The 14,937-nt window shown below is 40.8% G+C and overlaps 1 protein-coding gene across 1 annotated transcript; it reads right to left on the bottom strand.

The window, feature by feature from the left end:
* Positions 1 to 13,285: 13,285 nt before the first annotated feature.
* LOC130966512 (uncharacterized) lies at positions 13,286 to 14,581 on the bottom strand. Its single transcript, XM_057891323.1, has one exon. It carries the CDS (start codon positions 14,579 to 14,581, stop codon positions 13,286 to 13,288), a length of 1,296 nt encoding a protein of 431 aa, XP_057747306.1.
* Positions 14,582 to 14,937: the final 356 nt, after the last annotated feature.

Here is a 14,937-nt window from a genome sequence, read left to right as displayed (position 1 = left end):
ATTTTTTAATTCTTTGTTTGTTTAGAATCAAACAGATAGCAGTCACAATCTAAAAAAAATAAAAAACCCAAATTAATTACAACAACATTGCAGTCACAACTCATAATAAAATAATTAATCTTATTCTAATATTACCTCATCTTTAATATGTGAACGAGCTTTTAGAGACGCGAAGTGGATTTTAGACAATTGCATTGGTTGTTGGGCATTGAGGATGCACATTGGCTCCCACTCATTAGTGCTTTCATCCTCACATGTCTCTACATGTGTGCCAAGAGGTAGCACTTGTCTTTTAGGTCCTGACAATTCCCTCCTTCTCGCAGAAGTTTCAAACTTTTAAAAAAAGTGGTCGTCAGGCTGCACCTTTTGGAGCGGGGGAGTTCTATCCTCTGCACATTTTAAGGCTGCCGTAACCCCTGTGTTTGCAACTTGCTCTGCCAGTTTCTCTATTTCTTCAACCTGAATCGGGCTCTCTTGACTCTTTCCCTTTTCAGATCCCACCCGTCCCTCCTGAGTCAGAGTTTTTTCCTGACTCAAATTAGTGAAGTCAAGGCTGAATGATGGTGCCGGAAATTCATTCAGTACATAGGATGCTGTCTTGCCGATCATCATCAATGCACAATAGCTTGAGGAGGTGATTGACTACACGGTGAGATATAAAATAGTATAAGAATAAGAATTTCAAATGATATCAAAAGAGAGTTATATTGTGTACAACTTACATTTTAGAAGGAGTTGCTGGCACTGCAGGGGTGCCATCAGCAGGTTGATGGGATTGTGGAGTGCTGCACGGTTAAAGAAAAGTTTTTAAATAAGAAAAAAACAAATTTAACCTTAATTCAGCAGATATACACCCAAATAAGTACCAAATACACCTATATATAAAAGGCATGTTGATGGTGTTTTTGCGGAAAACGAATTTTCCAACACACAAATCCAACCGGCAAGTGTACCAGGTCGCATCAAGTAGTAATAACTCACTTAGAGTGAGGTCGATCCCACAGGGATTGATGGATCAAGCAACTTTAGTGGGTGATTAGTTTAGTCAAGCTAACATTGAGTGAATTGTGTGAAGTTGATAAACAGAAAGTAAATTGCAAGGAATTTAAAAGATGCAGAAAATAAAATTGCAAGTAACTTAAATAACAAGAAAGTAAACTAGCTGAAACTTAAATTGCAAGAAAAGTAAATTGCATCAAAAGTAAAGGGGTTGGGTGCTGGAAATTAAAGAGAGCAATAGATTAAGCAACTAGAAATTTAAATTGCAGAAAATGTAAATGTGCAGGAAATTAAATCTAGCTCAATGTGAACAAAGATGTGAAAGTGGAGAATGCAGGAAAGGAAATAGCAGAAAAGTAAATGTAGCAGAAGAGGAATGAAACAGAAAGTAAAATGCAGCTTAATTTCAATAACTAAGGGAAAGTTGAAGATCTCAGGGGTGGAGGAGACTAGAAAACAAGTCTAGATCTCAATCCCTTCCTTGATCAAAGTAGAAAGCAAATTGAAGAAGAAAGAAAGATGAAAGCCGTAGAGAAAAACTTGGATCCAAAACTCAATTCACTGAAATTTTGCAGAAGAATAACAAGAGAAATCTTAGACCAAGAGGGAAACAGAATTCCTTCACTCTCAATCCCAGATTTAAGACAGAAAAAATAAAGGAAAAGAGCTCCCCTTTTGAAATGAGAGTGATGCCTTTATATAGGCTTTTTTACAAAATGAAAATAAAATAAAATTGAAAACAAATTCACAAAATGAAATTCCTAATCTAGCTTCTCTGTGTGCCTTTGAGTCATGTTGAGTGGGCTTTGCTTGCTTTGGATTTGAGGAGAAATGGGTTTGGTTGGCCTTGATTCAATTTGGTGAGGAATTGAATTAAATTGAATTTTGGTTGATTTTTGGCCCATGACACTTCCAGGAGGCTGCCCTGCCCTTGTGGAGGGCAGGGCAGGATTTGGTGCGTGCGTCCTTGGTGCGAGCGTGGTGTGGGCTTGGAGTGTGAAGATGCTGCCCTGCCCTTGCGGAGGGCAGGGCAGAAAAATCTGGTGCACCAATTTGGTGCTTGTGCGTGCTGCTGGTGCTGCCGAAGCCTTCTTTGGTGCGCCAATCTGGTGCGTGTGTGTGCATCACAAAATGCTGCCCTGCCCTCGCGGAGGGCAGGGCAGTGTTTCCAAAAGATGAAGTTCCAAGTTCGAAACTTGGTGGATGCACACGCTACTCCTTTTCCTTGGTTTATTTTTGCTTATTTTTGGCCCTTAAAGATGCCTTTCGTTCCTGCCTCAATTGGACGCCAAATATGGATTTCTATATATCGTTGGAAAGCTCTGAATGTCAGCTTTCCAACGCAACTGGAAGCACATCAATCGGACGTCTGTAGCTCAAGTTATAGCCCTTTGAAGTAGGCATGGTCATGCTGTGAGCGCCCAGATTTTAACTTAGCCAAAATTTGCTTCATCCTCACTTTGCTTCATTATGATTCTGCCCTGCCCTTGGCAAGGGCAGGGAAGTGTGCGTGCTGGGTGTTTTCCTCTTTGATTTTGTCATGGGCCACGCTTTTAAAAGCGTGGCCTAAAGCTCCAAAGTGTACCCCAACTTCAAAGTGTGTCCCAAAGCTCTTTTTTTCTCCTTTTTTGTGCTTCTTTGCTTCTTTTTCTTCTTATTTCCTACAAGATTTATAAAATTAAAAGATCAAGAAAATCTATCATTTAAGTACAAAAGCATTCAATATTTAAGCACAAATCATCAATTTCTTGTATGAAAAAGCATAGAAAATGGGTATATGATGGCTTGTCATCACATGTAACTACATATTATCCCTTACACCTTAATTATTTCTTCAATAATTTTTTTCCTTAGAGACATTAGAGGGGTTGGTTCAGTCTCCACATGGCTTGGTGCTCTCGTGTCCGATGGAGGCATACTGGTGCAGAATTTAAAACCCATAAACTAACCGGCAAGTACATCGGGTCGTACCAAGTAGTACCTCAAGTGAATGAGGGTCGATCCCACTAGGATTGATGAATCAAGCAATAACGGTCAAGTGATTTGCTTAGTTAGACAAACAGAAAATGGTGTTTTGAAAATGCAATTGCATTAAACTGTAAATCAGAGAATCAGAAAGCAAACAGTAAACAGGTTGTGAGGTATATATGGAGAAACAGTTAAGACTTCAGAGATATCTATCTTCTGGATTGACTTTTCTTACTAACTATTTTAATCATGCAAGATTCCATTGACGTGCGGAAAATTACCGATTAAGAATTTTATATCGGAAATCAGCATTGCAAGTACATTTCTTAACCGATGAAAATTTCACGTATCAATTTAAAAGGGGTTTGTCACAAATTTAGAATAAAATACTAGGAGTAGAAATCCCAGGTCGTCTCCCAACGAGTTGCTAAGAGAGTGCAATTTATTTATCAGGAGTTTCTCAGAAATTTGGAGTTTGGGGAATGGGAAAATGAATTATTATAAATTAAAGCAGTGAAAATTAAAGAGAGATTTTATGTAATTAAAATAAAAGTCTTGACTAGGAGAAGATTAATCGAAAGTTCTATCTTTGTTGGATTTTCCCAAGAGTAATAGTGACAGGTTATTGTTTTTACTTAGTTAACCCTTACCGAATAACGGAAAGTCAAGTAATTGAGCCAACTCTTATTCACAAGTCCTAATCCTCTCCCTTGGGAAGGATTAACATTAGTGACTAGAAAGCCAGCCAACAACTTCCAATTTCAATTTAACTCTTGAGTATTCCAACTCAAGGGTCTCCTATTAATTAACTCCAAAGTCAAGTTGAGAACCTACTCCATTGACATGGATGCCATTTTCGCATGCATGTAAAGGGAGTAGGAGGAAGACATGATAATTAAACTTAATTGAAAATAATCAACAAATAAAGAAATTAAATAGAAAAGTATCCTTGCATTAATTAATTCCAAAATAGAAGGTATCCATATAACTCTAAACAAAGTGAATAGGAAATAAAAGAGTAAGGGAATAGAAACCAAACTAGAATGATAAAGACTTCAACGGAGGTAGTAACTCTTCTCAATATCCAACTCAAAAGCATAAAACTAGAAATCTCTGAATGTTAAGAACCCTAGAGGATGTAGTAATTTCTCTCTCATATTCATAAAACTAAAACTCAAACTAAAAATTGAGAATGTGTGTATGTCCCTTGAGTCTCTACTGTCCCCTGGCTCTAGTTTGCATTTCTGGGCCAAAAATTGGGTCCAAACTCAGCCCAAAATTGCCCCTAGCATTTTCTGCGAATTTTGCACGTGGTACACGTCATGCGTACGCGTCAGGTACATGTACGCGTCGATGGTCTTCTGCGCGTGGCACGCGTATGCGTCTAGTACGCATCCGCATCGATATGGAATGCGCTGAATTACGCGCGCGCGTGATGCCTGCGTGCGTGTCGATTCTCGCTGGTCAGCTCCTTAGTTTTTTGTGTTCCTTCTATTTTTGCAAGTGGTGGACAAAATTGTGATCAACAATATTGGCTCTTTGGTATGTGCATTTATTAACTCAGCACTTTCTTTCCACAACTCTGTTCAACTAACCAGCAAGTGTACTGGGTCATCCAAGTAATAAACCTTACGTGAGTAAGGGTCGATCCCACAGAGATTGTTGGTATGAAGCAAGCTATGGTAGTTTCGAAAATTGATTCATGATAGTTTCGAAAATTAATAATAAACAGAAAATAAAATAGGATAGAAATACTTATGTAAATCAATAGTGGGAATTTCAGATAGGCGTATGGGGATGTTGTGCTCCTCTTGAATCTCTACTTTCTTATTACATTCATCCAATTCTTCTTACTCCTTTCCATGGCAAGCTGTATGTAGGGCATCACCGTCGTCAATGGCTACTTTTCATCCTCTCGGGAAAATGGTCCTATGCGCTGTCACTGCATGGCTAATCGTCTGGAGGCATCACCCTTGCCGATGGCTACATCCCATCCTCTCAGAGAAAATGGTCCAAATGCTCTGTCACAGCACGGCTAATCATCTGTCGGTTCTCAATCAGGTTGGAATAGAATCTCTTGATTCTTTTGCGTCTGTCATTAACGCCCAGCCTTCAGGAGTTTGAAGCTCGTCACAGTCATTCAATACCGGAATCCTACTCGGAATACCACAGACAAGGTTAGACTTTCCAGATTCCCGGGATCCTACTCGGAATACCACAGATAAGGTTAGACTTTCCGGATCCCCATGAATGCTGCCATCTATCTAGCTTATACCACGAAGATTCTGTTGGGGAATCTAAGAGATATGCGCCCGGCCTAAAGTAGAACGGAAGTGGTTGTCAGTCACGCGCGTTCATAGGTGAGAATGATGATGAGTGTCACGGATCATCACATTCATCAAGTTGAAGTGCAACGTATATCTTGGAATAAGAATAAAAGAGAATTGAATAGAAAGTAATGGTAATTGTAATGAAACTTGAGGTACAGCAGAGCTCCACACCCTTAATCTATGGTGTGCAGAAACTCCACCGTTGAAAATACATAAGTGAAAGGTTCAGGCATGGCCGAATGGCCAGCCCCCTAAAACGTGATCAATAGTCTCTTAAGATGAAGAATAAAACAAAGCTGAGACCAAAGATGAAACGTGGTCAAAAAGACGTCTAATGCAATAGTTAAATGTCCTATATATACTAGACTGGCTACTAAGGTTTACATGAGTAAGTAATTGATGCATAAATCCACTTCCGGGACCCACTTGGTGTATGCTTGGGCTAAGCTTGATCTATCCACGAGCTGAGGCTTTTCTTGGAGTTGAACACCGAGTTATAGCGTGTTTCTGGCGTTCAACTCCGGGTTATGACGTGTTTCTGGCGTTTGACTCCAGACAGCAGCATGTACTTGGCGTTGAGTGCCACTTTACGTCGTTGATTTCCGAATAAAGTATGGACTATTATATATTGCTGGAAATCTCTCGATGTCTACTTTCCAACGCCATTGAGAGCGTGCCATTTGGAGTTCTGTAGCTCCAGAAAATCTATTTTGAGTGCAGGGAGGTCAGATTCCAACAGCATCAGCAGTCTTTTGTCAGCCTCCTTTTCAGAGTTTTGCTCAAGTCCCTCAGTTTCAGCCAGAAATTACCTGAAATCACAGAAAAACACACAAACTCATAGTAAAGTCCAGAAATGTGAATTTAACATAAAAACTAATGAAAACATCCCTAAAAGTAGCTTGAACTTACTAAAAACTACCTAAAAACAATGCCAAAAAGTGTATAAATTATTCGCTCATCAGCAAGCTTCCCTTCCACACTTAACACATGGATCACGGCATCGAATGGTATAAAGGAGGATTAAATATTGGCAATTTAGAGGCTTAGGAAGCAATTTTTCAATCATAGAACAAAATTGGGAAGGATTTGTAAAACCATGCAGTTTGTATGAATAAGTGTGCAAAGAACTGATAAAAGCCACTCAATTTAGCACAAGATAAACCATAAAATAGTGGTTTATCAATCTCCCCACACTTAAACATTAGCATGTCCTCATGCTAAGCTCTAGGAGATCAAAAGAATGAATGGGGAAAAGTAAGACTCATGCAATGCAACCTATGTAAATGAATGCAACTACATGCTGAGATGTTTCTACCTACTTGGTTAAAAATAAATAAGTCTTCCAAGACAAACATAAATCAGATTCCACTAATTCAAATCATACAATAAGAGGGAGGTAAACTTGTAAGAAGATAGCTCATGAAAGCCGGGAATATAGAATCAAGCATTGAACCCTCACTGGAAAAGTATATGCACTCTAATCACTTAGGTGTTTAGGGTTAATCCACTCTAGTCTCCTCTTGTCATGCTCTCTGAAACTTTGCTTTTTATCTAACCAATCAACAAATATCTAGTGTACAAATCCAAACATCATGAGGTCTTTTCAAGGTTGTAATGGGGCTAAGGTAAGGGTAAGGATATATGTATGGCCAATTGAATATAGAATTGAATCTTTGACTAACCTAAGTTCTCACCTAACACATATACACACTCTATATAAGTCTAAATTCATGCCTAGCTATCCATAATCTCATTTTTGTATTTATCACATACTCATGTATTCAACTTTCTTTTATTTTATTTTATATGCATTGATCTTTTTATTGAACTTAACATTGGGGTGATTTTATTCCCCTTTAGTTTTTTCTATTTTTTTATTTTTTTTATTTTTTTATTTTTTATTTTTTTTGAGAGCATAGTAAATCAAAGCATATAGTTTTTATAATTTCACATGAGTAGCACCCAAATTCTCAATATTTGTCAATAAAACAATACACATTCTTATCAACCACAGTTTTCACAATTTCCCACACTTAATTGACACACAATCTCTATCTTAAGCTAACCAAAGATTCAATTGGGATAATTACTTGTTTTTCCACTTAAGGCTAGTGATGTGGTAACATAAAAAACAATTGGGGGTTAAAAAGGATCAAAGTGGCAAACAAGGGCAGATGAAATGGTAGGCTATTTGGGATAAGTGAGCTAATAGCAAATGATGGCCTCAGTCATATGTATGCATAAATATACACTAAACAATGGACATATAGAATGGAACAAACCATAGATTGTAATCATAGAGAAGAAAACACACAAGAATGAAATTCATGGTTAAATAATATAACCATATAATTAAGCTCAAAATCTCACAGATTGTGTGTTCTTAGCTATCAACCATGTTCTAAATTACAATCTTCAAACAAGTTCAACACAAATTTCTAGTTTGAATTAGTGAAATGCTCTAAAATAGGGTCTTGAAGAGAAACTCATTATTTCAACCAAGTAGAACATACATGCATGCAATTATTATCATGCAATCTATCCTATCTAGCAAAAGGAAACTAACATATTGGTGTTAAGAGAGAGAGAGAGAGAGAGAGAGAGAGAGATTATCTCCGGAAGTCAGGTACTAACCTCTCCATACTTAAAACTTGGCACGGTCCTCCGTGCCATCAGTAAGGAGCAAGGTGGGGCTAGTAACATCACCTCCACTGTCGAGGTCGTCATGGCTCCCGGTGTTGGTAGGTGAAGTGGAGTCTGGGGTATCCTTCTCTTCTAGAGGTGGGTGAGTACTAACAATGAGCTCCTTCAGATAGGTGTATCGGCGCTTGTTGCGGTGCTCCACGTGCCCCATGGCCTGTCAGATGAGCATTGGTAGATTGAGAGGCTGCTCTGTGAGGATGCACTAGATGAGAACAGCCATGTCTGTAGTGAAGGTGGACTCATGAGTGCTCGAAAATACATAGTGGGACATAATATGTGCCCACACGCGAGCCTCTAAGGTAAGTGCGAAAGCCGAGATGCTCTTAGGTCGAGTTCGATGCTGTCCATAGATCCAAGTGCTGCCAGGTTGTGCTATAACTCCCAGGATGCTATCCTAGTCAAATTGGTATGTCTGCTGCTTGAGAGAGGCCTCCTGATAGGCATCCATCCCCTCAGGGCCAGGTGGAAGATCCAATGCCCTCTGAATGGCCCCCTCGGAGACAGGTACTTGCTTTTGACGAACATAGATAGACTGCAGGGTTGGCAAGTGAAAGTTTGAGTAGAATTCAACTACCCATGAGAGATTGGCCACCCGTGGCTGCCTCCTCAAGAATCCCCACTGTCTCTGCTTGATACGGGGCTCCACAAAGTCAACAAGGTGTGTTAGAAGAATGAGTAGGTGCTCATTATTGTAGTTCCTGTCAGCCAAGATGGGGAATATCTGCTCACAGTAATGGTTAGTGAACCGTGCAGAGTCCCTAGCAGGAAAAGCTTTCTCTGTGACATCAACCTTGATGAGTCTGTTTATCCACTTTGTAGGTGGCTTGACGCTTGTAGAAGGTTGTGCCTTAGCCAAGGTTCTATTAGTGTCTTGCCTTGCCGGTGTCTTGTCAGGAGCTTTCTCCTTTCCTTTCTTTGTACCCATCCTAAGGAAGAAAGAAAGAGGAAGAAAGTTAAATATAGATAGCTAGAACCGGAAGGAAGAAATCCAAATGAGAATAAATGCCCAAGGAAAAAACTATGTCGTGAGTGCATGGTAGCTACAGCATACAGGTAAGACATCAATGAAGATTATAAAGGCATATCATACAACTAGATGCAATAGGGATAATGGCATACAAGTAAGAGGCATAAGAAGCATAGCTCAAGCATCAAGTTTAATAATTAGTAGCACATGGAAGAAAAGAATGAGCATTGGTATGATGACAATTGTCAATGAAACACTCAATACATGTGGAAGGCAAGAGTTGTGAAAAAGAGGCATTAAAGTAGGAAGAATAGGATATAAAAGAATTCAAAATGCCATGTTGGCTTTTTCACAAACACTTGGTGTTCAAGTTAAAATAGGAACAAAAATAAGTATTCCAAGTGTAGAAGGGATCCATAATAAAATAACAATTGTCAAATTATTCCACATAATGTCCACAAACTCACATATAATAAAGAAAATACCCAAATAAAGCTCCAACACCAACATAAAAATGCATGAGAAAAGAATGAAAAAAAATCATAAATAGATAAGCTAAAAGAAAATTGAGAAGAAAAGAAAACAAGAAATAAATGCAATAAATGAAAGAGAATGAAAGAGAAGAGGAGAGAAAGAAAGAAACCTTGATAAAGAAGATAGAGAGAGGAAGAGGAAAGAAGTGGGAAGTAAGAAGTAAGAAAAGTGAAAGAAGGAAGAAGAAAGAAAGAAGAATTAGGAAAGAAGAAAATTAGGATTGGAGGGGGGAAAGAATTGAAATCTGGCGGCGCACTAGGTTTAAGTGAGGTGCGCATGCATACCGCACGCGGACGCGTGGGTGCACAAGAATGAAGGGATGCGTAAGCGTCCGGTGCACGGATGCGTGCCTCAGGTTGTGCCATTGGAGCGATTCCAGCCTCGGGCACGCACAACTCTCTGTTTGTTGTGTGCTGGGGCCAAAGTTGCACGCGACGCGTGCACATCATGCACGCTCACTCGTGGATAGGCATGTATTAAAAAGGATGCGCACGTGTCAGGGACGCGTACGCGTGAGTGAATATGTGCCTCTAGCACAGTACCAGCCCCAGACCAGCACAACTCTCTGGTGAAACACAGATTTACGCTGATTCCTTCATCCACGCGGACGCGCCATAGACGCGTACGCGTGGGTGGCCAAAAGTGGAAACGACGCGCACGCGCACGGTACGCGTACACGTGGGTATGATTGTGCCTAAAGCATATTTCTTGCCCAGCTCCTGCGCCACTCTCTGTTCAATCCACCATATTTCGTATTCACAGAGGATGCGTATGCGTACCAGGCGCTTACGCATCGAATGCTTCTCTTTTTTATGCAAAATGCAATTGATGATGCAGAATGTATGCATGACATTGAGAAAAATAAAACAAAATAAAACTAAGAAAGTAAAGGAACGATCATACTATGGTGGGTTGTCTCCCACCTATCACTTTTCTTTAACGTCCTTAACTTGGTCGGTCCAGAAGCTCAGTCTTCTTCAGTTCGTGGATCCTCCAACAGGAAGATCTCTAGCTCCTTGTTGTCCTTCATATTCTCACCATGATATAGCTTCAAGCGGTGGCCATTGACCTTGAGGATATTGGGGCTTGAAGGGTGACTCAAATGGAAGACGCCATATGGCTCAGCATTTTTCACCCTGTAGGGGCCTTACCATCTTGATCTCAGCTTTCCAGGCATGAGTCTCAACCTGGAGTTGTAAAGGAGGACTAACTCCCCAGGTTTGAACTCCCTTCGCTTGATATTCTTGTCATGCACAGCCCTCACCTTCTTTTTGTATAGCCTGGAGTTCTCATATGCTTCTAGGCGAAGGCACTCTAGTTCTTGTAGTTGCAGCTTCCGCTCAGCCCCCGCTTTCTTGAATCCCATGTTGCATTCCCGCACCGCCCAGAAAGCCTTGTGTTCTACCTCCACTGGGAGGTGACAAGCCTTTTCGTAGACTAGGTGGAAGGGACTCATTCCGATTGGTGTCTTGTGCACAGTCCGATATGCCCAAAGCGCATCTGCAAGCCTGTGTTCCAGTCTTTTCTATGAGGCTTGACGACCTTCTCCAAGATACGCTTTATCTCTCTGTTAGACACCTCAGCTTGTCCATTGGTCTGGGGGTGGTAAGCTGTGGCCACCTTGTGAACAATCCCATGTTTCTTCAGTAGACCTGTTAATCTTCTGTTCCAGAAGCGAGTGCCTTGATCACTCACGATTGCTCGTGGTAATCCAAAGCGACGGATAATATTATTTCTAACAAAGGAGACAACAGTGTTAGCATCATCAATACGGGTAGGAATTGCTTTCACCCATTTATAAACATAGTCGATAGCTAACAGTACATATAAAAAACCATGAGAGTTTGGAAATAGACCCATGAAGTCAATGCCCCAAACATCAAAAATTTCACAGAACAACATAAGTTGTTGGGGCATCTCATCCCTCTTGGATATATTGCCAAACCTCTGGCATGGTGAGCAAGATTCACAAAAAGCAGTGGCATCCTTAAATAGTGTGGGCCACCAGAATCCACAGTCTAAAATTTTTCTAGCTGTTCTTTGAGGACCAAAGTGTCCACCACTCTCGGAAGAATGGCAGGCCTCTAAAATTGACTGGAATTCTGATTGTAGTACACACCTTCTAATTATTTGGTTAGCACCACATCTCCATAAATATGGGTCATCCCATATATAATATTTGGACTCGCTTTTAAGTTTGTCCTTTTGATGCTTAGTAAAATTAGGAGGGAAGGTATGACTGACAAGATAATTAGCTATAGGTGCATACCAATGAACTACTTCAGATATTGCGTGCAAGCTATCAAATGGAAAAGCATCATTGATAGGAGTGGAGTCATCCTTAATGTGCTCTAGGCAACTCAAGTGGTCCGCCACTAAATTCTGAGAACCACTGCTATCTTTAATTTCTAAATCAAATTCTTGCAGCAATAATATCTAACGTATTAGCTTTGGTTTGGACTCTTTCTTAGCTAATAAATATTTTAGAGCTGCATGGTCTGAGTATACTACCACCTTAGTGCCAAATAAGTAGGCTCGAAATTTATCCAGAGCAAAAACAATAGCTAGAAGCTCTTTTTCAGTAGTAGTATAATTAGACTGAGCAGTGTCTAAGGTCTTAGATGCATAGGCAATTATAAAAGGGTCCTTACCTTCGCGCGTAGCCAGCACCGCGCCCACTGCGTATTTGGAAGCATCACACATTATCTCAAATGGTTGACTCTAGTCAGGCCCTCGCACAATAGGGGCTTGGGTCAAGATGATCTTCAGCTTATCGAATCCCTCATGGCAGTCCGCATTCAGCTCGAACTCAACATCCTTCTGTAGCAGTCGGGATAAAGGCAATGCTACCTTATTGAAGTCCTTGATAAATCGCCGGTAGAAACCTGCATGACCAAGAAACGAGCGGACTTCCCTCACGGAGGAGGGGTAAAATAAACTGGAAATAACATCTACCTTTGCTGGGTCAACTGAAATACCAGTATTAGAAACAACATGTCCTAGAACAATACCTTGTTGTACCATAAAACGACATTTTTCAAAATTCAATACAAAGTTTGAACTAACACACCTGTCTAATAATCTAGCTAAACTATCCGAGCAAAGGCTAAACGAATCACCATACACACTAAAGTCATCCATGAAAACTTCCATACAGTTCTCAAGAAGATCTGAGAAAATGCTCATCATGCATCTTTGGAATGTAGCCGGTGCATTACCTAAGCCAAAAGGCATTCTATTATATGCATGCGTTCCAAAGGGACATGTAAAAGTAGTTTTCTCCTGATCTTCAGGAGCTATATGAATTTGAAAATAGCCAGTGTAACCATCTAGAAAATAGTAGTGTGATTTACCTGACAGGCGATCAAGCATCTGATCGATGAAAAGAAGCGGGTAGTGATCTTTGCGAGTAGCCTGGTTGAGACGCCTATCATCAATGCATACCCTCCAAGAGTTCTGCACCCTAGTTGCAATGAGTTCCCCATGCTCATTTTTCACTATTGTGACTCCAGATTTCTTTGGCACCACCTATACTTGGCTGACCCATTCACTATCCGAGATTGGATACATGATGTCAGCTTCAAGCAGTCTGGTCACTTCCTTCTTGACAACCTCTAGAATGGTGGGATTCAGCCACCTTTGAGGTTGACGGACAGACCTTGTTCCTTTTTCTAAAAAATATACGGTGCTCGCAGACCTGAGGGCTGATGCCTACTATATCCGCCAAGCTCCACCCAATGGCCTTCTTGTGTTTTTTCAGCACACTAAGCAACTGCTCCTCTTGCTAGGAAGTGAGTTCCCTTGGAATGATAACTGGGAGCTTCTGATTATCCTCAAGGTAAGCATACTTGAGGTGGGGTGGAAGGGGCTTCAACTCCAGTTTCTGCTCATGATGAGGCACTTGATCATCTGGAGCTATTTGTGGTGGCAAGGTATCTTCAGTAAGCTCAAGGGGTGTCTCCAGACTTGCACCTTGCTCCACGTGCATCTCTTGTACTTCTTCTTGGTGGACTTTAGCCACAGTCTCATCAATAATATCACACTGGAAGATGGAGTGACCTTCCGGTGGGTGCTTCATAGCTTTATCCAGATTAAAGCTCACTGTTCTGCCATCTATCTCAAAAGAGTAACTTCCTGAGAAGGCATCCAATTTGAACCTTGAAGTCTTCAGAAATGGTCTTCCAAACAGGATGGATGATGGTCTTCCTGAGTCATTAGGGGGCATCTCCAAGATGTAGAAATCAATAGGGAATGTGAGTCCCTTAATGCTCACCAATACGTCCTCAGCAATTCCAGCCACTGAGATAATGCTCTTATCTGCCAAAATAAAACGTACTGCCGACCATTTTAAGGGAGGGAGCCTCAAGGCATCATATACAAATAATGGCATAATACTCACACACGCACCTAAATCACACATGCAGTCAGAAAATTGTACACCATCAATAGTACAAGTAACCATGCATGGACCCGGATCCCCATATTTTTCCGGTATGGAACCCATTAAAGCATAAATAGAGCTACCTAGAGGAATAGTTTCTAAATCATGTATTTTATCTTTAGTCATGCATAGATCTTTTAGAAACTTAGTATATTTAGGTACCTGGTGAATCGCATAAAAAAGGAGAATAGTTACCTCAACCTTTTTGAAGATCTCTACCATCTTGGGGTCTAGCTCCATCTGCTTTCTGGGCTTCCTAGCAAGGTGTGGAAATGAAATAGGAATGGCATCTCTTGTAGCTTTTGCATCCCTTGGTGCTCCATTCCTTGTTTGAGCTGCTTCCTCTTCAACCACATCTTGTACTGCATCCTCTTCTTCAACGTGCTCTACCTCCACAGTGCTTTCAACTGGAATGTCTTCTTTTGAGCTTGACTCCTCATGACTCCTCTCTGGCAGTGTAGTTCCGGACCTCAAAGTAATGGCATTAATTCCTCCTTTGGGATTGGGTAAAGGTTGAGAAGGAAGTGTACTGGAGCTTGCAGGTTGATTGTTGGAGGTATTCAATGATCCAAGCTGGGAGACGAGATCTTGTAAAGCAGAGGTCAAACCGTTCAAGTTAAAGTTAAGTGTATTCTCCATGGCCTTTTGTCTTTGCTCAATAGACTACTCGTCAGTGGAAGAGGAAGGTGGGTAAGTGACTTGAGGGGCTTGCTGTTGGTTGTTTTGAGATCCCTAGGCTTGCCTTTGGTGAGGAGCTCGGTAAGGCTGGTTTTGGTTTTACTGAGACCGGTTCTATTGATTGCTATTGTTGTTCCACCTCTGATTTCCACCATTGTCTCTGCCTCCTTGGTTGTAGTTGTCCCTCCATCCTTGGTTGGGGTTATCTCTCCACCCTTGGTTGGAATTATCCCTCCATCCCTAGTTGGAGTTGTCTTGCCAACCTTGATTGTAGTTTCCACCTTGGTTATAATTACCGCCTTGCTGAAAGTATCCTT

This window comes from Arachis stenosperma, chromosome 3, assembly GCF_014773155.1.
Source record: "Arachis stenosperma cultivar V10309 chromosome 3, arast.V10309.gnm1.PFL2, whole genome shotgun sequence".
Lineage (NCBI taxonomy): Eukaryota > Viridiplantae > Streptophyta > Magnoliopsida > Fabales > Fabaceae > Arachis > Arachis stenosperma.
This window is presented reverse-complemented; position numbering and strand designations above follow the sequence as displayed.

Coding starts and splice junctions, on each gene's coding strand:
- LOC130966512 (XM_057891323.1), bottom strand. CDS start 14,581: ATGGAGAATACACTTAACTTTAACTTGAACGGTTTGACCTCTGCTTTA.